We start from the raw sequence: 19,894 nt of genomic DNA, 5'->3' as shown, positions 1-19,894 counted from the left end.
CACCGGTGCTAATAGAAATGGTGATTGGCTAGATTCTTCATAAAAAAATAAACATGGCACCGCTTACGTCGATTAAGAAATTTAATTAAGAATGCAATTATGAGCACAGATTTCGAACATATGTTATCGATTATTTATCAACTGTAATACACCTGTTTTTATGTAACGAAATGAATAATTCTTTCACTGCATTAGATGAAAAAAGCTTTTAAGTAGTGAACATTAGATTATGTAGCATTACGCCCCTTCCTCTAATAAGGGCAGAGTCATATTTCTGCAATTTGATTGGTTCATATCGAAGTAGAAAAAAAAATTGATATGGAGAAGGTGGATGCATGACGTAAACACCATCCTTGCTATATAGGTATATACTGAATTTCATAAATGTAAGCTTTATAAATACTCTCCTCGATAAATATATGTGATCGGACAGTGTATATGGTGACTGACAGGTGATGTCATTATTCTTACATAGTACGTTGCTTTTAGTAAAATTGCCTTAACGACTATTGCAAAGTCCTGCGATATCGTCTTTAATTAAGCGTGCATGAAACTAAAGAACTGATTGATAAATTGCACTGAACTATAATTATAACTATCATCATTAAAATATGCCGGGGTAAGCATTATTGTCATTTCTTAGAACAAATTTCTGTAGACTGGTGACCATTAAATGTTCATCTCATCCTCTCAATCAAGCAGGTATTTTCATCTTTACAATCTTGGATCAACTTTTGTTTCAGTTTGTAAATAATTTATCTACCACCCTAAAAATATAGTGATTGTAAATAAGTGAGATTTGTTTGTAGTGTTACAGGAATGTCGCTGGATCATATGTTCTGCTCTCGATGCAGAGAGGGCTTTGTGGCACACGAAAAGATAGTTAATTCTCGTGGCGAATTATGGCATCCGCAATGTTTCGTGTTAGTTAGATAGATAATCAAAATGATGTATGATTAACAACATCCTTGTTATGACAACAATATTGATTTTTTCTATTCTTACATTATAGATGCGCACAATGTTTTCGACCATTTCCAGATGGAATCTTTTATGAATTTGAAGGCTACAAGTATTGTGAACATGATTTCCATGTTTTATTTGCACCATGCTGTGGCAAATGTGGTACTTTTTCTTTTTATTCTTTATTTCAAAACATTTCAGAATTTCTTTAGAGCTGGTATAACAATATATATCTTTCTAGGAGAATTTGTCATTGGTAGAGTAATAAAAGCAATGAATGCAAACTGGCATCCAGCATGTTTTCGATGCGAAGAATGTAACGGGGAATTAGCAGATGCAGGTTTTATCAAGTGCCAAGGCAGAGCTCTTTGTCATACCTGTAATGCTCGTGTGAAAGCTGGTGCTCTTGGAAAACATATTTGTCATCAGTGCCAGTATGTCTTCTATTTATTTATTTTTTAAATTGTCATCTTAGAAATAAATATAATATGCTGTTCATTCTTTAAACAGCGGGGTTATTGATGATAAACCATTACGTTTCCGTGGTGAAGTTTATCACCCATATCATTTTAATTGCACTGCGTGTGGAATAGAACTTAATTCAGATGCAAGAGAAGTTCGTTCCAGACCAGGTTATGCTGCCAATGAAATGGTAAGATAATCAATAGTTTAATCCAATAATAATGTCTATATATTATATGTTAATACTAACACACTTTCATTTGTAGAATGAATTGTATTGTTTGAGATGCCATGATAAAATGGGTATTCCTATTTGTGGTGCTTGTCATCGACCTATAGAAGAACGTGTTGTAACTGCTTTAGGAAAACACTGGCACGTAGAACATTTTGTATGTGCAAAATGTGAGAAGCCATTCCTTGGACATCGTCATTATGAGAAAAAAGGTCTTGCTTATTGCGAAACGCATTATCATCAATTATTTGGAAATCTTTGCTTTGTATGCAATCAAGTAATTGCTGGCGATGGTAAGTATAACATTTGTTAATAATTAGATATTTGAGTTGAAGCTTAAAGAAATATTTAAATCTGCAATCATATCTGTAATATATTTTCAGTTTTTACAGCCTTGAATAAGGCATGGTGCGTTCATCACTTTGCATGTGCGTTTTGTGATCAAAAGATGAATCAAAAAACGAAATTCTTTGAGTTTGATTTGAAGCCTGCATGCAAGAAATGTTATGATAAATTTCCTCAAGAACTGAAGAAGCGTATGCGACGTATGTACGACTCAAATCCCAAAAGGATACCAGCTTAATATTTTATATCAAATGGAAAGAGAAAAAATGCTTTTATAATATTTTCTAAATATTTTCTTATCTTAAATTTGTAATCTTTGCATTAAGGTGCCTTATGAAACCACAGATATAAAATTTGTTATATATTGAACTGCGTTATACTAATTATTAAAAGATGAATATTAACATACCACTACATCGTTTTTATTATTTATGAATATTGCTTCTTGATGAAAGGATTCCACAATTCGATATGACGATAGATCTTATTGGTTTGCCAGATTTTGTCCCACATTCTTCAATCTTATAAAAAAAGTTAATATAATTTATTAGAACATATACATAGATAGTTTGAAATTATATTTTAGCACCTTATAGATCACAGAAAGATTTTTCACAACTTTTCCAAATACTACTCGTCTACCATCCATTGTTTTTAATGTTTTAAACGTTAAATTAAATTTAGAATTATTTTCTTGCATATCATTAGTTTTATACATAGAAATTACACCAGAACCAGCATGACGCAAATTGAAATTTTCATCCTTGAAACTATCTCCATATATGGACGTACCACCAGCACCATTAAATTTGACTACATCTCCACCTTGGCACCAATACCCCGGAACAATACGATGAAATGGAGTGTTTCTACATACAAATATATTTCAATTATAAAGTAGATAAAAAAATAAACTACTTCAACATTTAGGTCACCTATAGGATAATCCATTTACTCCCAAACAAAAAGCTTCGAAATTAGCACATGTTTTAGGTACGATATCTGTATAAAGTTCAATTACAATGGTTCCCAAAATTTGTTCGCTTTGTTGATCTTTGATTTCTAAAAAGCATCTATTTCTAATTGATGGATTTAAAGTATGAAGTAATGCAGGATCACTGAGCATACAACAATCCTTTTTTATACCTGGAGCTACAACAATTTCTTTAAATTTTCGTACTCCCCTGTTTTATAAACATAACAATATAAACATTTCTATTTATTAATATGCATAATATTAAACGTATTTTAAATGTACCTCCCTTTTCCAATTTCTAATATTGCTTTTAAATGTTCCCAATGTTTTATCAAATCTGCTGCAGTATATTGGCTTGATATTCGATTTATTTTTTTAAGCAATGCAACATTTTCTCTCATAATTTTTTTATTCTCCAAATGTTGGCTTTCAAATTTACTTTTATATTTAACATTTTTTCGCCAGCAATCAACAACAACCTACAACAGGTGTTTTTTTTTTTACTAGAATCCAATATACCTTCATTATTATTTCTCGAAAAGATTAAAATATAATTACTCCGCGTCTGGTGATAACGTTCAAAGATTTTAACAAATCCATATTTTGTTTATCCAATTCTAGGATCCTCCTGGTGTCGTTTTCCAAACGACGTGGCTTATAATAAACATCTACGTTAAATTTAGGTGGTTTGTTATCTACTTTGGCAACAATATTTTTTTCTTTTTGCAAATGTTTAATATCATTTTTATAATTAGGCCGTTCTAAAGTATTATTCACCTTAAATTAACGTTGATATACTTTATTTGTTAGTAGGTAATGCACAACATAAGTATATCTATCATCCTAACTGACATACCTTTCTAAAATGTTTTTTTCTTTTTAACTTTTCATGTTTATCATTTGTTTTCTTTATTTTTGTCATATTTATGCATTTATAGTTATATACGTGTGTTTTTTGTATATAATATTTATTTTTAATGTTTTATTTTATAAAAATATTTATAAAACAACATTGTTTTGTATACGCGTAAATTTAAAATGCGATCATTGATATTTCGATAGATCGCATATCTCGATCCTCGCCTCGTTTGCGATATTATTTTTTATGTATGAATATTCAATGAATATAATGCTATGAAGAACGGGCTGTGTGTATAATGTTTAACAGATGATTATTAGTTAGGTTAATTAAGAAGGTTTTAATATTTATTAAATTTGTGGAATTGATAAATATGGCTGGTATCGGGGAAAATCGTAAAAACAGCTGCCAATTGAAATCAAAAGGTTAGAAAGTGTTTTTTAGGTGTTACATCTTTTTATATGTATGTCTACTTGGCACATTTGACGTTTTAATAATAATTATACAATTTAAGATGTTCAGGTAATGGATTGCATTGGACGTACGCAAGGAGATGGAATGGAAAATGTAGTTACGAATGAAAATGAGTCTAAACAAACCAAATGTCGCCTAAACGATACTATTATTTATTACCCTAAGAATTTAAAGTCATCTGTTTTGATACCTCCAGTTATTCCTCCTGGTACTATTGTAAATCTTACTCCAAAAAATATTACAGCCCCAAAGGGTAAAAGACAAATTTTAAATTCCTTAAAAACAAAGGAACCAAAATTTGTACCTTATGAACCATACAAAGCAGCAGTTAATCCTATTGTTCCGCTTGAGAAAAAGAATAAGAAGCATTCCAAGTGGGATACAAATATTAATGTAGCAGCTACTGACGTTGCTAAATTGAAAATTCACGATGCAAATGGCGATAAAGATAGAATCAATGAAAAAGTTCAAAAGGAAGAATCCAATTGGGATAAGGAAAAGAAAATCTACGAAAGTGAAATTAAAAAACTCAAAGAAGAGAATAGTCAATTAGAAAACCAATTAAAATTCCAAGCACAAGTATAATAATAAGATATTTTACAGCAATAATTAGTTTTCATTATTTGAACTATATGTTACATTATTATGTAGGTAAATGGCGAATTAAAGAATCTGCTAGTAGCAGCTGTGGGCGAAGATCTGGAAACTAAAGTACACTTGCTTACTGAAGATAAGCTACAACTTGCTCGAGCACTTTTAAATTCTGCTCAACATCTTAATACTCATCAAGAACAAACAGAGTGGTTAGCAGGACAATGCGAAGTTTGGAGGAGTAAATTTTTAGCTAGTAGGTAATTAACAATAGGTCAACAATAATGGCACCAAAAGAATTATCTCTCTGGATAAGATATATTAACGACTAAATTATTTGTAATAGTTTGATGGTAGAGGAACTTGCAAAATGGAAAGCTGCCCTTTGTCAAAGAACGACCGATCTTCAAGAAGCTATAAAAAGATTATTAGAAGAGCGTAAAAATATACGTGATACGTCTCTTAAAACATACAGGTATCTGTTTAAATATAAACGATATCTGTTATCGAATATTCCATATCTATCTACTCAATATTAATATATTTTATTATTATTAATATATTTTATTTTAGGATTGTTAGCATTCTCTTAGAAAGTTTTGATCCTGTTCGAGCAGCATCGTACAAACGTCACGCACTGCCGAGTACAAATGTTATAGATTTGGCACAAGGCTGTTGTCAATTAGCAGAAATCTTAAAAGTTCAATTATTAAGTGGCATGTTGCATACAATAACGAACAAAGATGTCGATATAACTGGTTTAGAAATGCAAACGTTAGCGGAAAAAAATGCGGAACAAGTTAGTTTTTTAAACATAATCTCAAAGAACAAACAAATGAAAACTATTTTGTTAAAATGAGTTGAAAATTATTATATTTACAGTTATTAATGAGTCCAAATCTACTTATGTCAGGAAGACAAGATGCTGCTTGTAGCGCGGTAATGGGTGCAGCCGTTGCTATTGGTGGTCAAATTTTTATTCCACGCGAGTCTAATATTAGTTGTTGTCCAAATTGCAGTGGTGAAGTCAAACAGATTTGAAAATAATTTTTCTGTTAAATCAATTTTCGTAGAGAGATTCATCACTTATAAATGATATACGATACTGCCGTATGTAGCTCAACGCGATTGATTTTTCATTACCAGGCCTATGATACAACTTTACGAAGATATTTTAATCGATACAAGAAATAATTACTAATTGTTAAAGATAGAAAAAAATAAAATCATGAAAAATTTATCATATATTTCTCGTCGTTTCATTCCACTTTTTATATATATATATATATATTTTCACAATTTTATTTGCATAAATTAATAAATATAATCATCAGTATTTGAAACTACATGCATATCCATTAAAATAGTAAACATTTTTTTATAATAAGATATTAAATAACTTTTAATAAGCTGTTTATATGTCATATTCATTTGTAGTTAAATTATTGATAAGCAAAGTTGTTTCAAAATTGTAGGAATTCATTATACGAGTATAACAAATAATACATCCTAACTATAGAGTAATATATTGAAATGTCCATTTTTCTGAAAATATATAATGCAATGTAACTTCCTAAGACCGATAATAAATTTTTAATCTAGTTTCTTGTTTTCAGTTAAACATTTTTTTTAAACATTCTTGTGCTATCATTCATTGAAACACTATTGTATTATTGTAGAAGATAAGTTACGTACAAAATTATTTCTAAAATAATGCATACATGTTATCTCGTATCACAAATTAATACCTTGGAGCATGAACCTCCCCTCTCCCCTCTCCCCTCTCTATATAAATATATACGCACACAAATACTTGTGTGTTTATTCGTATATATGCGATAGTACCAATTAGTTATCTGCATAAGACGATGACCCACACACTCGCACACATCATTAGAACACTTTATTTAACATTTTGTTATAAATCGTTTTATCATATTTGCTTTATAATTACAAAACAGATGCAATAAATTGTTGAACATGCAGCTATTCGTTTAATCTTTTATATATAAATATTTAATAATTTATTTATTATAATTATTAAATATTATATATTTATATATTATCATTATTAAATTGATCAGAGAGAGAAAATGATACATGAATTAGCTCTAAAGCCAGCTTAGACTTGGCACTTGACAATAAATGTTCGGTAATAGTGTAATGTCTTTTTGTGCTTGACAGTGCTGCATTTGATTACCCATCATAACAATATAACGAATTATTATCATCATTTCTTATGAATTCATATAAATAATTAAATGATGGAAAATATTTTCGAATTATATGAAATAATTTATATAGATGCCGCAGTAGATATTCGTATTTGATTTGTTAAATACATTCGTAAAATTGTCCTACACAGTGGTGATTCGCCTAAGTTGCTGATCGATATGTGCTCGATCATTAATGAAACGTCACACATTGAAAATAAATTATATTTTAAAGTTCTTGATGTTTTTCATCTTGATTTCGTTCATTATTCGTTTTCGAATTATCATTTTTTGACAAATTTAATGTATCCTCCGTTGCATCTGTCGTATTTGATTCTAGAATATTTTCCAATTTTTTATCTTTCGCTTCTATATTTTCTTGATTAGATTGTCCTGACTGAGTATCAGGATCAGGAACCGATGTTGATTCTATATTCGGTAATTGCGTTTTATTTGTTGCTTGATCAGTTTTATTTTCCATATTATTCGTTGTTTCTGGTTTTGGTCTCCAAATTTTGGCCTTATTTACAAGATATTTAACTTCTCTATCAAGTAGTGCCATTTTGTTTGCAATATCACGAACTTTATATTTTATCGGTTCGTATAAAGGTGTTTCAGCAAACGATTTAACGATTATATCATGATATTCCTAGATAAATGAAATAATTACATATGAATTCGTAATATAATCACCCGCATAGTATATTATAATAGTATATTATTGCGATTATACATACCTTTGTTTCGTTGATCACTTTTTCCAATGTTTCAATTTCTACTTGTGTAAACATATCATTATTTTGACTTATGTTACGCATATTTCGCAAAAATACTGAACTTCCATTTAACATAGACACCAATCCTTTCAGCACTTCTGGTCGTTCTTTATGTTCAAAAACTCTTTCGTATACATCACTTGTTAACTTTTGTAATTGCATTAATTTTTCCTCATATATTTCTGCGGTTGCATCGAATCCATCTTCATATAACCATTCAGAAATTTCTGCGCAAGCTTTTAATATTTTCTCTGCTTCTCCAGAAGTTGCTGCAGCTATATAAAACTCCGTTTCTAATTTTTGTTGTGCATCAATCACAAATGCTTCAAGATTATTTAAAGCTGTTTCACGTCGTGTTTTTTCTCGATCGTGTTGATCTAGGTGATGAATCCTGTCAAAATAAATAAAAATAAATTTGTAGATATATATACAAATAATATATTTGATTTGAATGATATTTACTTTTCAATCGATTCCGAAAATTTCTTTTCATCCAATGTCTTTGAACCTAATATAATTTCTTCGGCTTTAATAGGTTCTTTAATCGTTACAATAACAGGTTTCTTTTCCTTCTCAGATTTCTCTGTCTTGTTTCCTGCTTTGCCTTCATTCAACTTTGTCTGATTTTTGCTCTGAGATTTATCTTCAGTTTCTTTCTGAGGATCTGGATATTCAGGCTCTTCGTGCACCGGCTTAATATTTTCTTTTGGTGGTTCTTCTGTAGTTTCATCTTTTCCCTTATTATCTGAACCTATAATGTAGTATGTAAATAAATATGCGAAACTTAAGCTTGAATGTTTTTATCATCATTTTTTGCAAAGTTTTTAACACAGACCTGCAAATAGTTTACTAATAGTTGAACCAAGCATTGAAAATGTACCCTCTTCTTCCTCAGCGGTGCTTCCCGTTTTTTCTGACACCAACTCTATATTTATTAAATTAAGTAAACCACTGTCATCCAAGTTAAAATGAGCTTTTATCCCTTTACTTTCGGCTCCTTCTTTAGAGTGCTTTTCTAAAGCTTCAGCCACACCTGTCAATTTTATAGTTGATAAATTCAAATTTCCAATGGCACTGTAATCATATAAATACAAATTTTTGCTTTAATAATATGTATATTAAATGACGATTAATTCAGAAAAACACATACCGTATGGATTATGTGTATGTACTTACTCTATTTCATTAACAGGTAAATGATCTAGTTCTGCATAGTTTACATGAAATTCGAAATCTTCATTATGTTTGTTAAATGTAATTATCTTTTTTTGCGGGTAAGCATTCATCTTATTAAAAAGAGTTCTTCTAACCTGTATAGACAATGTATGTGTATTATTATGATTAAATTTCAATATTCACAGATGAGCACAGAAATGATGAACTTCATAATTGTTACCTGTTTTATTTTGCCATCTGCATTTCTATCAAATACAATTTGAATGGGGAATAAAACAGCATCTTTCGTTATAAACTTTTTGACTTTAAAACCTTGACTGAGATCTGCCGCTTTATAAACAGCACCTAATGCAGCAGATTCATCTGTATTCATATTTTTGGATAAGTCTGTTTTGACATATTCCATTAATTTTTCTTGGATTTTTGGCATACGTGTACCAGCTCCCACCAATATTACTTGAGATATTACATCCATTGTTAAAGCTAAAATAATATATAATGTAGTTTTTGTGTACAATGAATTTTCTTAATATAACTTGTTAGTCAAACCTCTCATGTATTTAGAAAATTTACCTGAAGTTTCTAGGGCAATTTTGACAGGATTTGACACACGTTCAAATAGATCGGAGCAAATATTTTCGAAAGTTTCTCTGGTAACTTGTAACCGAAAATCATAATCATCTATCAGACCTTCGATTTGGGCATAATGATCAGCATTGGCGCTAAGTACATTTTTAACGCGTCCAGCCTCTTTGAAGAGTTTTGCCATAGCTCTTGGACTATTGAATACGGAATTAGGAGTTTTATTTAAAGCATCAAACTCTTTAGCCAAATAATTTTGCAGTCTGATTTGCATTTCTAATCCTCCAAGGGTGCGATCATATCCTACACCCAATATATTAACATGAGGATTAGTTTCGACAAATCCTTTTTCCTTCGTTTTAACATTTTGATAACTGACTACAGTTGCCGTTGTACTGCTGGCACCCATATCATAAAACATTACATATTGCACAGAGTCATTAATTTCTTTTCTACGAAATATACCGTAATTTAATGCGACTGCGGTATAGTCATTGATAAGTTGCAATACTTTGATTTTCGCAAGTTCGGCTGCTTGCAACAGGGCTCTTCTTTCAGCTTGATTGAAATATCCTGGCACAGTGATCACCGCTTCATTAACTTTTTGTCCAGCTGAAAATTCTGCAAATTCTTTTCCTTTATGAAGTATCTGTGCGAGTAATTCTTCTGGTGTATGGGTGATATTTTCATAAAGTTTGAATGCTATTGTTTGACGTTCATCGTCAGCTATAATATCATGATAAGGAAATCTCTTGGAATAAAGTTTAACCATTGGATTATCTATAGATTTTCCTAGAAGATCTAATATGTAAGAGAAAGTGCTTTGTGGAAATCTAAGTCCTACAACTTGCGCATCTTCGCCAAATGTCCGTTCTCCATCTCGAAATGCTATTGTAGCTGGAGTTTTTCTTTTTGACTCCTTATTCAAAGCTATTTCCATAGGTACACCTGGCTATAAAAATAATGAACATTTTGGATAATTTAATTGTTAAATTTAAACACATACACACACACACACACACACACACACACACACATGTATATATATATAAGTTTACTTATTAATTATAAGTATAATAATTATCAGAAACTTTAATTAACAGCAATTAAATATATTTTACGTACAGAAACGATTGCAACTTTCATCCATTCACTACCAATGTCAATGCTCATTACAGCTATTTCTTCACTTTGACCGATTAAAGTAGCGATTACGACTACAAACATCGTTATCGCTGACATTTTAACACATGTGATTTCCATCTATGTAATAAAAAAACGAAACAATTATTAAATAATTCTTGTCAACGATACCGATATATACGAGCACGAGGAAAATTACTTTGCTATTAAATTTGGTTATGACTACCGGCAGGCTTAAACAGTTATCCAAACTAGAAATAATACGTGTCAAAACCTATTACTTTACCTTTCACTTCTTTTATTCAGAAAATTTCATATAAAAAAGAATAAATGTTATTTTTATATCATTAGGAACGCACAAATTTTGTTAACATCACAAAGCTAGTTAACAACAAACGTTTTAAACTATCAAAAAACAGAACGCATTCGCGACTTTCGTGATATCTGTATGAAACATGTGTTTGTGTGGCATAATATCATTGGTTGCGGATTCTTTAAAGGTGATATTTTATTGGGCCGCGTTGGCAAATCAAAATTGATTAGGACTGACAAAAAATGACGTTAATAAAATATAAAAAATAAATTGATAAGCAATCGCGAACAAATTATGGCATTTTTTCTCTTCTTATAGTTTTATAATTATTGTAATATTTATTGCATATCAAAATGTTAAAGTCGATGAAAATAAGGAAAAAGAAATAGATGATTTGCACTTATATATATATATATATATATATATATAGATATACAGAGAGTCACATGAGTATTCGTACCTCACCAACTATCTCAACTTTAAATGAATGATATTTGATCAAAATGCAAGTTTTTAAATTTTTATAGCTTTTCGTATGTAAGCTTTCAAACTCATATAAATTTTATAGAACTGATTCACTGTATGTCAATAAATTCTATATTATTAAGTAAAGAAATCATTTCATTGTTTATGGTATAAACTAAAGCATAAAAGATTTAACAAAATTATTGTTAGATTATACCATATTATTTCATATTATTAATTCATTATGAAAACATTTATTGTTTATGTAAAATAAAATTAAAATTAATAAAATCTTCGTTAGGAAAAGCAGATATTCGGATTGATTTCCAAACAAGTTAATAAATATTAATATACAATTCGGAAAAGACTGGACATAACAGATAAAAAATACCTTTTACAGCACTGGAAGTGATTATGTCACTATTTCACAAGTATATATAATACACTTCTTATATTATTAAAACGATTACAAAAATCTATCAGAATATTTCTTTACACGTAATCATTAGCAACTTCATAGATGTAAGGGCATTACTACTGTGTGTACTTCAATGTAATTATTCATAAATAGAGAGTAATAACATTTTTATATTCACTTAAATATCATATGAAGCATTAAGATCATTGCATCCACATTTAAATCATTTTTACAATATCTTTGGATTACAATTTTCAATGTATGGGTTATTAATGGTATTATTACCATACACTTTTACATGTAAACTTTACGCAAGATAAAAAAGCAAATAATACTTTGTTCTTGCACTTGTATGATCAGCTGAATATTAGAGATTTCCATGACTCAAGTAAAGTTGAAATATTTATAATGTGCTAGCACATTTTGAAAATCATAGTATATTAATAATTAAAAGTAATTATTTGTGTAACTTTTGAATAGGTTTATAAAAATATCTCCGTTAATACTGATCTTCAGTTCGGCCAAACTTAAACGTCATAGATCCCAAGAATATAAATACATTTTGTAAAAATAATCCTATTCCGGGCCAGTAATGCTGAGCACCTAAAATATAATTATTTTAAATACCACTATACATTTTTTTTCTATCATTACTTACTTAGAGCTACAAAGTCTGCGAACAAGATCCAACAGGCTGCAATAACTGCTGCAAAGCCTATAACAAAGCCCACGAATAACCAACTTCTGGCTCCTCTGACTCCTAAGCGCCCACCATTATAATCATCTCCTCTTATTTGAGCGTTTGATACTGAGTTGACCCTGTATTAGAAATAATTTATTTAAAAAAAGTCTAGTTTAAATTTGGCCAATAATCGTTAGCATGTATTACTTTATAAAAATAGATCTATTGTTTCATCAGTCTCAATCAATTAAATAAAACTTACATAAATAGAGATATTGTACCAAATACTCCGCAGACGTGATAAGCAGTTACCATCTCCGCAGGATATTTTGCATGAGCATCTATTATAAACCACCACCCTACAAAAAACTGCAACAATGTTTCATGAATAATAAATAGACAATCAATATTAAATGAATTAGTATTGTACGATTAAAAATATATATGACGTACAATTAAAAAAAATTATATTTCTTAGTAATTATTAGAAATGATTAATTTTACCAATGTGCTAGCCAATATTGATACTAATGCATTTCGTTTTTCGACTCCTTCAAACCATACGCACGTTGGAATTTGTACATTTTCTAGGCAGGACGTCATTTTCGCTAATTCTTGTTTACTCGACGTAAAACTTTACTCTGACAAGCGATAACTAACCTAAAATGACATGTCAACAAGGACTAAAAATAATAGCCAAAAATTTCACTAACTTGAAACAACAAATAATGAAGAAAAGAAATCTAACACCTGATTTAACGATTCTTTTAAATATACTCTACCTATTTTTATTGCACTTTTTGAAATCAATTCCAGGGAACAAGCTGTTTAGAATTCCTAGGCGGTGGTAGGCTTGCATTTAAATCACTGAATGAACGAACTTCATTGTTTTCAATAGTTTTCCTATACATATATGTACATAACCTTAAATCTCATAAGATTTTGATAGAAAAACATAATAAAATTATTTATAAGTCGAGAAAAAATAAATATGAATTCAACAAAAAATGCATTACGTTCAATTTGTAAATTATTATTCAGAAAAACATCACCCGTTGTGGTATAGATTATTTATTTTCTAATTTAATTGTAATTACTAATATAATTAAATATTTAGTATTATAATATTATTAATACTTTTATATATTTAGTGTTTGAGTCCATTATTTATCAATGACTCATCACAGAATGATGCAGAAATTACAGAAAAAAATAAATTAAAATTACCAGATGTAAAAACTATGACATACAATTATTTGGTTAAACAGTCAACTTTAAAAGCAATTAACAATGCTTCTGAACTTTTAACTATTACATTTTTAGCGATAGAAACTATCAGTGAAGAGTACAGGTGAATATAATCATAAATCATGTAATGTTAAATAATTATTACACTAGTAATATTTGCAAGTTTTCTTTCAGAAAATCATTAATAAAATTAATAAACCTTTATAAAGAGTCTTCAGAAAGTGGCATGGTTGATTTGCATGAAGACACAATGGTTCAAATTAGAGCAGAAATGCAAAATAAAAAAGATATGTTTATGGTAAGAGTTTGAAATTTATTTAATAATTACTTTGCACATAGTACTAATCAATTGTTATCGTTTTCTTTTGTAGCAACTTGTTAGTTTTATGGAGTCTGTACGTAAAATGGCAGATTCAACTACAGAAATATGTTATATGTATGGAATGAATAATTTATGTTCTAGCCTTAGTCAAAGGATAGACGATGCTATTAAAAATATGGATAAAGAAATATATAATAATCAAAAATTAGAAAAAGAATTTAACTATGTACAACAGGAATATATAATTAATGCTGACAAACATTGAAAAATATAAATAATTATAAACCCTCAGGAATGTTCCTATCAAAACAAAAATTATTAAAATATTTTTTTATTGCAGACAAGTCGTATATAAGGTGGAAGATATAGAAATAATTAAATATGATTTTACTGTATTATTTATCCTTAAAAAGAAATATTTAAACATCTAAATGGATTGTCACAATATGTCGACCAGGTACCATTACCAATCCAAGTGCTCTTGCTTCTGTGAGATCTTCGGATAAAAATTCTATACATGATCCCAAAATTACATTAGCGTCGCGATCAGTGCAAAGAAATGCACCCGTCAATACTCTACCATCAGTCATTTTAATTCGCAAATGTCGATTCAGCCATCCTCTTAATTTTTGTTTTGCAGGTGACTCCTCGCAATTAAAAGTCTGTAATTATTTAACAAATTAGTCACAAAATACCTTTGCAAATAATAAAATATTATGAACGTTGGTTATGATATATACACAAATCTATGAAATATATAAATTAATAATTTATTTATTTATATAATTAATTACCTCTCCGTTTCCATGAACGTACTCTTCTTTTGACATATTTATTTGACTTTATTTCTTCTTTCGCGTTATAATTGTCTTTATAGAAAACTGTAATATTAAAAAATATCAGATACTGTTTACTTCATCAGTTTAGCCAAATTAAAGAATTGATCGTGATTTTAGTAATATATTTTATCTTGAGCAAAAGAAACTATAATATGTCAAAACATTGAAAGGCATGTATTCATGATTAAATCGAAATTACTCTTTCCAAAGAATACGTCTGTACCTATCTTCAGTATGAAAAAATGAGCAACTTGATTGGTTTCTTTTTGACAGTGGTACAAGTAATTTTCGAACTTAATCGTAATCTTATTTAATTTTGTTACTGCATTTAAATTAAAACAATTATTTATTGAAAATATATCGTTTAATTCAACATGTGCAATTTACTTGGGCATAATATTATTGTGTATAATGATGTGCATGTGAGATAGTTGGCTGACATACTACCACTGACACAATAAAAGTACATATATTCTAAGAAATTTTTAAATAAACATTTTATATATCTTTATACAATTAAAATGCATGAAGCATATAAAAAGACACCTATATTAAATATAACAGTGCAAATAGAGTCTATGTTTGCATATGGTATGTAAAAACTAACCTTTTCATAACATACAATGACAATTTATTTATTGTTCTCATATATTTTTCATACAGCTTAAATATCCACACATATATTGTTTAAATTTGATCTGAATATCGCGTGATTTTAGTATTTTATATTTCAGATGACAACTTATTGATTGGTACAAGAGAAGGACAAATTTTTATGTACAATGTTCCTTCTAAATTGGATGAAACTCATAAGTTAGAATTATTACGCCATAGTAAAAATTTTAAAAAGCGTATTACCCAAATAGCTGTTGTAGCGGAATATAATTTATTAATTTTACTTTCAGGTAATACCCCATTGGTTTTAAATCGTTTTAATTATGTTATAAAATAATTAATCTCTTCGTACAGATGGCATAGTTTCTATTCATGATCTCAATTCGTTGAATTTCCAATTAATCTGTCAGTTGCAAAAAACAAAGGGAGCAACGTTGTTCGCTTTAGATGTGAAGAAAACAGAAAGTTCAACAGATGAAAAAAATACTGTTGTACGTTTATGCGTTGTTGTTAAACGTAAACTGCAACTGTATCATTGGAAAGGCAAAAAATTTGAGGAGTGTGATAATTTTGAATTAACAGTACCAGACATACCACGTGAATTATCATGGTATTATTATTATTGCCCCCTAAAAGAATACCGAATACGTATTTAAATCATTTAAATGTATTTTATATGCAGGTGTGGAGAAATTCTAATATTAGGATTTCGTGGTTTATCCTATACTATTTTGGAATTAACCGGTAAACCTAAGGAACTGTTTCCTACCGGAAAATCGCCAGAGCCCAGTGTTACTAAATTATCAGATGATTCTTTCGTATTAGGAAAAGATTTATGTTCTATTGTCATGGATACCAAAGGAGATTTAATGCAGCATAATCCTATTAAATGGTCAGATACTCCAAGTGCCATAGGTAAAAATTTCTATTTGATATGAACAATGAGTTCAAGAAGGAAAGAGTATTATTTTACTTTTTGAAACTTTTTCTTTTTAGCTTGGGATGACCCTTACTTACTTGGTATTGTACATGACAGATTAGAAGTATATACTTTAGAAGGTTGCTTACACATTCAGACGATAAAAGATTTAAATAAAGCTAGACTTATATGTAGATGTAGACAAGGCAAAGTCTTTGTAGCATCTATGAGTAGCGTATGGTGTGTGAGGGCTGTTGATGTAACTCAACAGATTAGAACTTTACTCGAACAAAATCAATTTCAATTAGCATTGAAATTAACAGTACGTACAAATCTCGTATTCATTGTATTCTAAATGTCTTTTTTTAAATTAAATTAAAAAATTAATACATTACTTAAATATATATTTTTTTAGAGTTTATCAGATATAATAGAAGAGGAAAAGGCCAAACAGACATACAAAATACAAACTCTATATGCGCATCATTTGTTTTATGAAAAAAAATTTCAAGAAGCTATGAATTTATTTTTGGAACTTAGAACTGATCCTTACGAAGTGATAAGATTATTTCCTGACTTAGTAACGCCATCGAGTAATAGTCACGAGCTCAGTGATTCAGCAACGAACTTACCAAAACTTCCAAACCATGATTTAGAAAAAGGTTTATGCGCATTAATAATGTTTCTAACAGAAGTTAGACACAAATTATTAAGTGATACAAAAACAAAAGATAAGGATAATCATAAAGATAAAAATGTAATGGAAAGCGAAAAAAATCTGACTGCCGTAGCTACTGAGCAATTGTTAAAGATCATTGATACTACTCTACTTAAATGTTATTTACAGGTAAGAGAGAGAGAAGCAAACATAATTTGTGTAGAATTCTTTTTCAATCCTATACAAAATCTTATGATTTTACAGACGAACGATGCACTGGTAGCGTCTTTACTAAGATTAAATCATTGTCATTTGGCAGAAGCTGAAAAGACATTACTTATATATCAGAAATATCCAGAACTTATTATATTATATCAAACAAAAGGACAACATAGAAAGGCTTTAGAGCTATTAGAAAAACATGCCAAAGAAAACGATTCTAGTTTGAAGGGAACTGAAAGAACTATCCAATATTTACAGCATCTCGGCAAAGATCATATGGATTTAATTCTTAAATTCGCAGGTTGGGTCTTAGAAGAGGATCCTGAACAAGGACTCAGAATATTTATGGAAGATATACAAGTACGTTACTGTGTATTACTTATTGATTACATTTTTTACTGACACTTCTTGTCTATATTTAGGAAGTCGAGCAATTGCCCAGACCAAAGGTATTGGATTATCTCCTACGTTGTCACAAAGATTTGGTTATAACATACTTGGAACATGTGGTGCATATATGGGAAGATACAAATCCATTATTTCACAATGTTTTAATACATCAATATAAGGAAAAAAGCCTAATTTCTATGAATGAAAATGCAACACCCGCTGAAAAAGAGACATCCCAACACATAAGACAGAAATTACAACAATTTTTGGAGAAATCCGTATACTATACACCAGAAACAATATTGGTGCATTTCCCGTTTGATTGTTTATTCGAAGAACGTGCAATTATTTTAGGAAGACTTGGGCGTCATCAACAAGCTATATCAATATATATTAATCTTTTGAATAATGTACAAGGTGCAATAGAATATAGCAATAACGTATATGAAAGATGTCAAAGTAAGTATATAGATTCTTATTTAAAAGAATATTCCTTTTATTTAGCTGTAAATAATAATTAATTTTTTGCAAAGATGAAGAGAAAGCGGATAAACAAAAGAAATCTGATGGAGCAGACGAGGTTTATGTAATGCTTATTAATCAACTATTAAAACCTGATAATGCAGGAGCTCTAATGGCCGGTATGTTATTTTTCGATAATTTATTATTTAATATATGATAATTAAAATATATTATTTTGCTTCGTCAATGTTTCATCATCTCACAGGTTGTAATACAAATGTACAACGTAGTGCACAACCGGATCCAGAAATGGCATTGCACTTACTCGAAGAACATGCTTCAAAAATAAATCCATTGAAAGTTTTAGAAATTCTACCGGATACAGTACCGATTGGTAGAATAAAACGTTTTTTAGAAGTTAGTCTTCAAAATAATTTAAATACAAGACGTAAGACTCAAGTTTTAAAAGGCTTACTTTATGCGGAACATTTGCAAGTACAAGAACAACGTATGCATTATGAGTCACAGAGTGTTCTTATGACAGAATTTAATATATGCCCTGCATGTAAAAAACGATTCGGTAATCAAAGGTTTGTATTATCTTGTATTTTCTAGATCCGAAATGTACATGAATCTAAGAAGATATTATCTACTCTTTTTTATAGTGCATTCGCAAGATACCCCAACGGTGATATCGTGCATTATTCGTGTCAAGATCGTAAAGGATGAACAAATATTGTAGCGAAATTATTACAGATAATATATGTAAGTTAAATAGATGTATGTGTATATATATTTATATAGATATAAAAGTGCTCTTTTTTTATCAAGTAAAAGACCGCTAATATTCTATTTTTTTCAACATATTAATAACTATTAAATACCAATCGATGTATTAATAATATGCTGTATGATATTGTATAAGATTCCAATTGATAGTAATGCATTAAAAAAGATAAAAGAGAGAGAGAGAGAGACGAGAGACAGAGAGATTATTAATTAATACTTTCAAGAACTATTTAATATTTTTAATTTATTTGCACAAATGTTTTTTTTTATGATTATTTTAATAGAAATGATAAATGTTGATTTATATTTTTCATGATTATAAAAAAAAAAATAGAAAAATTAAATCAACAAAGAATATATAGAAGATGGGGCGTGCCCGATCCAGAATGTGTTATAAACAGGGCCGATGATGTCATAGACGATGGTTTGTATTCCTACGCCTGCACGGTAAGCATGCAGGTACATACAAGTACCGATGCTTCTACCGGTCTGAATGCATCTTACCGGTTTCCGATTTTTGTAGACGCATATCGAAATGTAATTTAATAATTATTACAGAAATTCAATCCTCCTTCTCGAGAGAACAGATTGAACTATTACAAGCACCGTTATCTTACTTTAATAATAACATCTAAGCTTAATATGTTTAATTTGAACAGAATTCATGTAACCAAAATTTATATTTATGTAACGCAAGCAATGGAAAGTAACGTGTTTTATTTAGGATTAAAAGATACATACAATTATCTTCATTGTTTCA

At 29.4% G+C, this 19,894-nt stretch overlaps 8 protein-coding genes and 1 long non-coding RNA gene across 17 annotated transcripts; 5 read left to right on the top strand and 4 right to left on the bottom strand.

The window, feature by feature from the left end:
• Positions 1–81: 81 nt before the first annotated feature.
• LOC122525160 (LIM and senescent cell antigen-like-containing domain protein 1) lies at positions 82–2,416 on the top strand. Of its 5 annotated transcripts, none has more exons than XM_043647817.1 (7): positions 82–364; positions 810–923; positions 1,013–1,125; positions 1,205–1,397; positions 1,474–1,615; positions 1,692–1,950; positions 2,041–2,416. In XM_043647817.1, the coding sequence occupies exons 2-7, from the start codon at positions 820–822 to the stop codon at positions 2,238–2,240; spliced, it is 1,011 nt and encodes a 336-aa protein (XP_043503752.1). In that variant the 5' UTR covers positions 82–364; positions 810–819; the 3' UTR covers positions 2,241–2,416. The 5 variants fall into 5 exon arrangements, with proteins under 5 accessions (XP_043503752.1, XP_043503750.1, XP_043503753.1 ...); XM_043647815.1 differs by having other exon boundaries at positions 361–452; XM_043647818.1 differs by lacking the exon at positions 82–364 and adding an exon at positions 371–474.
• Positions 2,417–2,427: 11 nt separating this feature from the next.
• LOC122525008 lies at positions 2,428–3,832 on the bottom strand. The gene is made up of 6 exons (XM_043647538.1): positions 3,827–3,832; positions 3,537–3,755; positions 3,261–3,457; positions 2,938–3,186; positions 2,592–2,871; positions 2,428–2,523 (listed from the first exon to the last, which is right to left on the bottom strand). The coding sequence occupies exons 1-6, from the start codon at positions 3,830–3,832 to the stop codon at positions 2,428–2,430; spliced, it is 1,047 nt and encodes a 348-aa protein (XP_043503473.1).
• Positions 3,833–4,045: 213 nt separating this feature from the next.
• LOC122525157 (golgin-45) lies at positions 4,046–6,147 on the top strand. 2 transcript variants are annotated; one of them, XM_043647812.1, is made up of 6 exons: positions 4,046–4,262; positions 4,360–4,890; positions 4,963–5,162; positions 5,249–5,377; positions 5,476–5,701; positions 5,785–6,147. In XM_043647812.1, exons 2-6 carry the CDS (start codon positions 4,363–4,365, stop codon positions 5,941–5,943), a joined length of 1,242 nt encoding a protein of 413 aa, XP_043503747.1. In that variant the 5' UTR covers positions 4,046–4,262; positions 4,360–4,362; the 3' UTR covers positions 5,944–6,147. The 2 variants fall into 2 exon arrangements, with proteins under 2 accessions (XP_043503747.1, XP_043503746.1); XM_043647811.1 differs by having other exon boundaries at positions 4,047–4,262; positions 4,352–4,890.
• A 668-nt stretch (positions 6,148–6,815) lies between these two features.
• Positions 6,816–11,286, bottom strand: LOC122525156 (hypoxia up-regulated protein 1). 2 transcript variants are annotated; one of them, XM_043647809.1, is made up of 9 exons: positions 11,079–11,286; positions 10,775–10,912; positions 9,641–10,601; positions 9,288–9,550; positions 9,068–9,201; positions 8,727–8,965; positions 8,354–8,642; positions 7,853–8,282; positions 6,816–7,764 (listed from the first exon to the last, which is right to left on the bottom strand). In XM_043647809.1, the coding sequence occupies exons 2-9, from the start codon at positions 10,910–10,912 to the stop codon at positions 7,345–7,347; spliced, it is 2,874 nt and encodes a 957-aa protein (XP_043503744.1). In that variant the 5' UTR covers positions 11,079–11,286; the 3' UTR covers positions 6,816–7,344. The 2 variants fall into 2 exon arrangements, with proteins under 2 accessions (XP_043503744.1, XP_043503745.1); XM_043647810.1 differs by lacking the exon at positions 11,079–11,286 and adding an exon at positions 10,992–11,071.
• An 852-nt stretch (positions 11,287–12,138) lies between these two features.
• Positions 12,139–13,542, bottom strand: LOC122525159 (transmembrane protein 50A). Its single transcript, XM_043647813.1, has 5 exons — positions 13,453–13,542; positions 13,175–13,330; positions 12,933–13,039; positions 12,647–12,807; positions 12,139–12,591 (listed from the first exon to the last, which is right to left on the bottom strand). The coding sequence occupies exons 2-5, from the start codon at positions 13,271–13,273 to the stop codon at positions 12,488–12,490; spliced, it is 471 nt and encodes a 156-aa protein (XP_043503748.1). The 5' UTR covers positions 13,274–13,330; positions 13,453–13,542; the 3' UTR covers positions 12,139–12,487.
• Positions 13,543–13,623: 81 nt separating this feature from the next.
• On the top strand, positions 13,624–14,595 carry LOC122525006. The gene is made up of 5 exons (XM_043647537.1): positions 13,624–13,730; positions 13,822–14,021; positions 14,093–14,216; positions 14,290–14,490; positions 14,581–14,595. Exons 1-5 carry the CDS (start codon positions 13,662–13,664, stop codon positions 14,593–14,595), a joined length of 609 nt encoding a protein of 202 aa, XP_043503472.1. The 5' UTR covers positions 13,624–13,661.
• LOC122525155 (N-alpha-acetyltransferase 38-B, NatC auxiliary subunit) lies at positions 14,556–15,708 on the bottom strand. 2 transcript variants are annotated; one of them, XM_043647807.1, is made up of 3 exons: positions 15,687–15,708; positions 15,035–15,121; positions 14,556–14,902 (listed from the first exon to the last, which is right to left on the bottom strand). In XM_043647807.1, exons 2-3 carry the CDS (start codon positions 15,068–15,070, stop codon positions 14,660–14,662), a joined length of 279 nt encoding a protein of 92 aa, XP_043503742.1. In that variant the 5' UTR covers positions 15,071–15,121; positions 15,687–15,708; the 3' UTR covers positions 14,556–14,659. The 2 variants fall into 2 exon arrangements, with proteins under 2 accessions (XP_043503742.1, XP_043503743.1); XM_043647808.1 differs by lacking the exon at positions 15,687–15,708 and adding an exon at positions 15,303–15,391.
• LOC122525154 (vam6/Vps39-like protein) lies at positions 15,585–19,327 on the top strand. Of its 2 annotated transcripts, XM_043647806.1 has the most exons (11): positions 15,585–15,670; positions 15,814–15,984; positions 16,049–16,304; positions 16,377–16,609; positions 16,691–16,935; positions 17,029–17,460; positions 17,536–17,853; positions 17,916–18,342; positions 18,417–18,524; positions 18,611–18,935; positions 19,011–19,327. In XM_043647806.1, the coding sequence occupies exons 1-11, from the start codon at positions 15,601–15,603 to the stop codon at positions 19,072–19,074; spliced, it is 2,649 nt and encodes an 882-aa protein (XP_043503741.1). In that variant the 5' UTR covers positions 15,585–15,600; the 3' UTR covers positions 19,075–19,327. The 2 variants fall into 2 exon arrangements, with proteins under 2 accessions (XP_043503741.1, XP_043503740.1); XM_043647805.1 differs by having other exon boundaries at positions 17,029–17,853.
• Positions 19,328–19,410: 83 nt separating this feature from the next.
• On the top strand, positions 19,411–19,880 carry LOC122525153. The gene is made up of 2 exons (XR_006305720.1): positions 19,411–19,558; positions 19,693–19,880. It is a non-coding gene; the product is annotated as an uncharacterized LOC122525153 (long non-coding RNA).
• The last annotated feature ends 14 nt before the right edge of the window (positions 19,881–19,894 follow it).

The sequence above is a fragment of the Polistes fuscatus genome, unplaced genomic scaffold, assembly GCF_010416935.1.
Source record: "Polistes fuscatus isolate 324 unplaced genomic scaffold, CU_Pfus_HIC Scaffold8, whole genome shotgun sequence".
NCBI classification, from domain to species: domain Eukaryota; kingdom Metazoa; phylum Arthropoda; class Insecta; order Hymenoptera; family Vespidae; genus Polistes; species Polistes fuscatus.
Note: the sequence above shows the minus strand (reverse complement) of the source record. Positions and strands in the feature narration are given on the sequence as shown.

Bases quoted from the DNA above. Each gene is read 5' to 3' on its own strand.
- LOC122525160 (XM_043647814.1), top strand. From the start codon at position 674: ATGTTCATCTCATCCTCTCAATCAAGCAG. The intron at 1,126-1,204 runs GTACTTTTTCTT...ATATCTTTCTAG, and splicing joins ACCATGCTGTGGCAAATGTG to GAGAATTTGTCATTGGTAGA. The intron at 1,951-2,040 runs GTAAGTATAACA...ATATATTTTCAG, and splicing joins TCAAGTAATTGCTGGCGATG to TTTTTACAGCCTTGAATAAG.
- LOC122525154 (XM_043647805.1), top strand. From the start codon at position 15,601: ATGCATGAAGCATATAAAAAGACACCTATATTAAATATAACAGTGCAA. The intron at 15,985-16,048 runs GTAATACCCCAT...CTCTTCGTACAG, and splicing joins TTTATTAATTTTACTTTCAG to ATGGCATAGTTTCTATTCAT. The intron at 16,305-16,376 runs GTATTATTATTA...TTTTATATGCAG, and splicing joins ATACCACGTGAATTATCATG to GTGTGGAGAAATTCTAATAT.
- LOC122525159 (XM_043647813.1), bottom strand. From the start codon at position 13,273: ATGACGTCCTGCCTAGAAAATGTACAAATTCCAACGTGCGTATGGTTT. The intron at 13,040-13,174 runs GTAAAATTAATC...ACATTGTTGCAG, and splicing joins CAATATTGGCTAGCACATTG to TTTTTTGTAGGGTGGTGGTT. The intron at 12,592-12,646 runs GTAAGTAATGAT...ATTATATTTTAG, and splicing joins CGCAGACTTTGTAGCTCTAA to GTGCTCAGCATTACTGGCCC.
- LOC122525155 (XM_043647807.1), bottom strand. From the start codon at position 15,070: ATGTCAAAAGAAGAGTACGTTCATGGAAACGGAGAG. The intron at 14,903-15,034 runs GTAATTAATTAT...AAATAATTACAG, and splicing joins ACGTTCATGGAAACGGAGAG to ACTTTTAATTGCGAGGAGTC.
- LOC122525008 (XM_043647538.1), bottom strand. The intron at 3,187-3,260 runs GTACATTTAAAA...TTTATAAAACAG, and splicing joins TTAGAAATTGGAAAAGGGAG to GGGAGTACGAAAATTTAAAG. The intron at 2,872-2,937 runs GTGACCTAAATG...ATTTGTATGTAG, and splicing joins GTAAATGGATTATCCTATAG to AAACACTCCATTTCATCGTA.
- LOC122525006 (XM_043647537.1), top strand. From the start codon at position 13,662: ATGAATTCAACAAAAAATGCATTACGTTCAATTTGTAAATTATTATTC. The intron at 13,731-13,821 runs GTATAGATTATT...TTATATATTTAG, and splicing joins GAAAAACATCACCCGTTGTG to TGTTTGAGTCCATTATTTAT. The intron at 14,022-14,092 runs GTGAATATAATC...GTTTTCTTTCAG, and splicing joins ACTATCAGTGAAGAGTACAG to AAAATCATTAATAAAATTAA.
- LOC122525157 (XM_043647811.1), top strand. From the start codon at position 4,211: ATGGCTGGTATCGGGGAAAATCGTAAAAACAGCTGCCAATTGAAATCA. The intron at 5,378-5,475 runs GTATCTGTTTAA...ATTTTATTTTAG, and splicing joins ACGTCTCTTAAAACATACAG to GATTGTTAGCATTCTCTTAG. The intron at 5,702-5,784 runs GTTAGTTTTTTA...TTATATTTACAG, and splicing joins CGGAAAAAAATGCGGAACAA to TTATTAATGAGTCCAAATCT.
- LOC122525156 (XM_043647809.1), bottom strand. From the start codon at position 10,912: ATGGAAATCACATGTGTTAAAATGTCAGCGATAACGATGTTTGTAGTC. The intron at 9,551-9,640 runs GTAAATTTTCTA...ATATTATTTTAG, and splicing joins AATTGCCCTAGAAACTTCAG to CTTTAACAATGGATGTAATA. The intron at 8,643-8,726 runs GTCTGTGTTAAA...ACTACATTATAG, and splicing joins TATTAGTAAACTATTTGCAG to GTTCAGATAATAAGGGAAAA.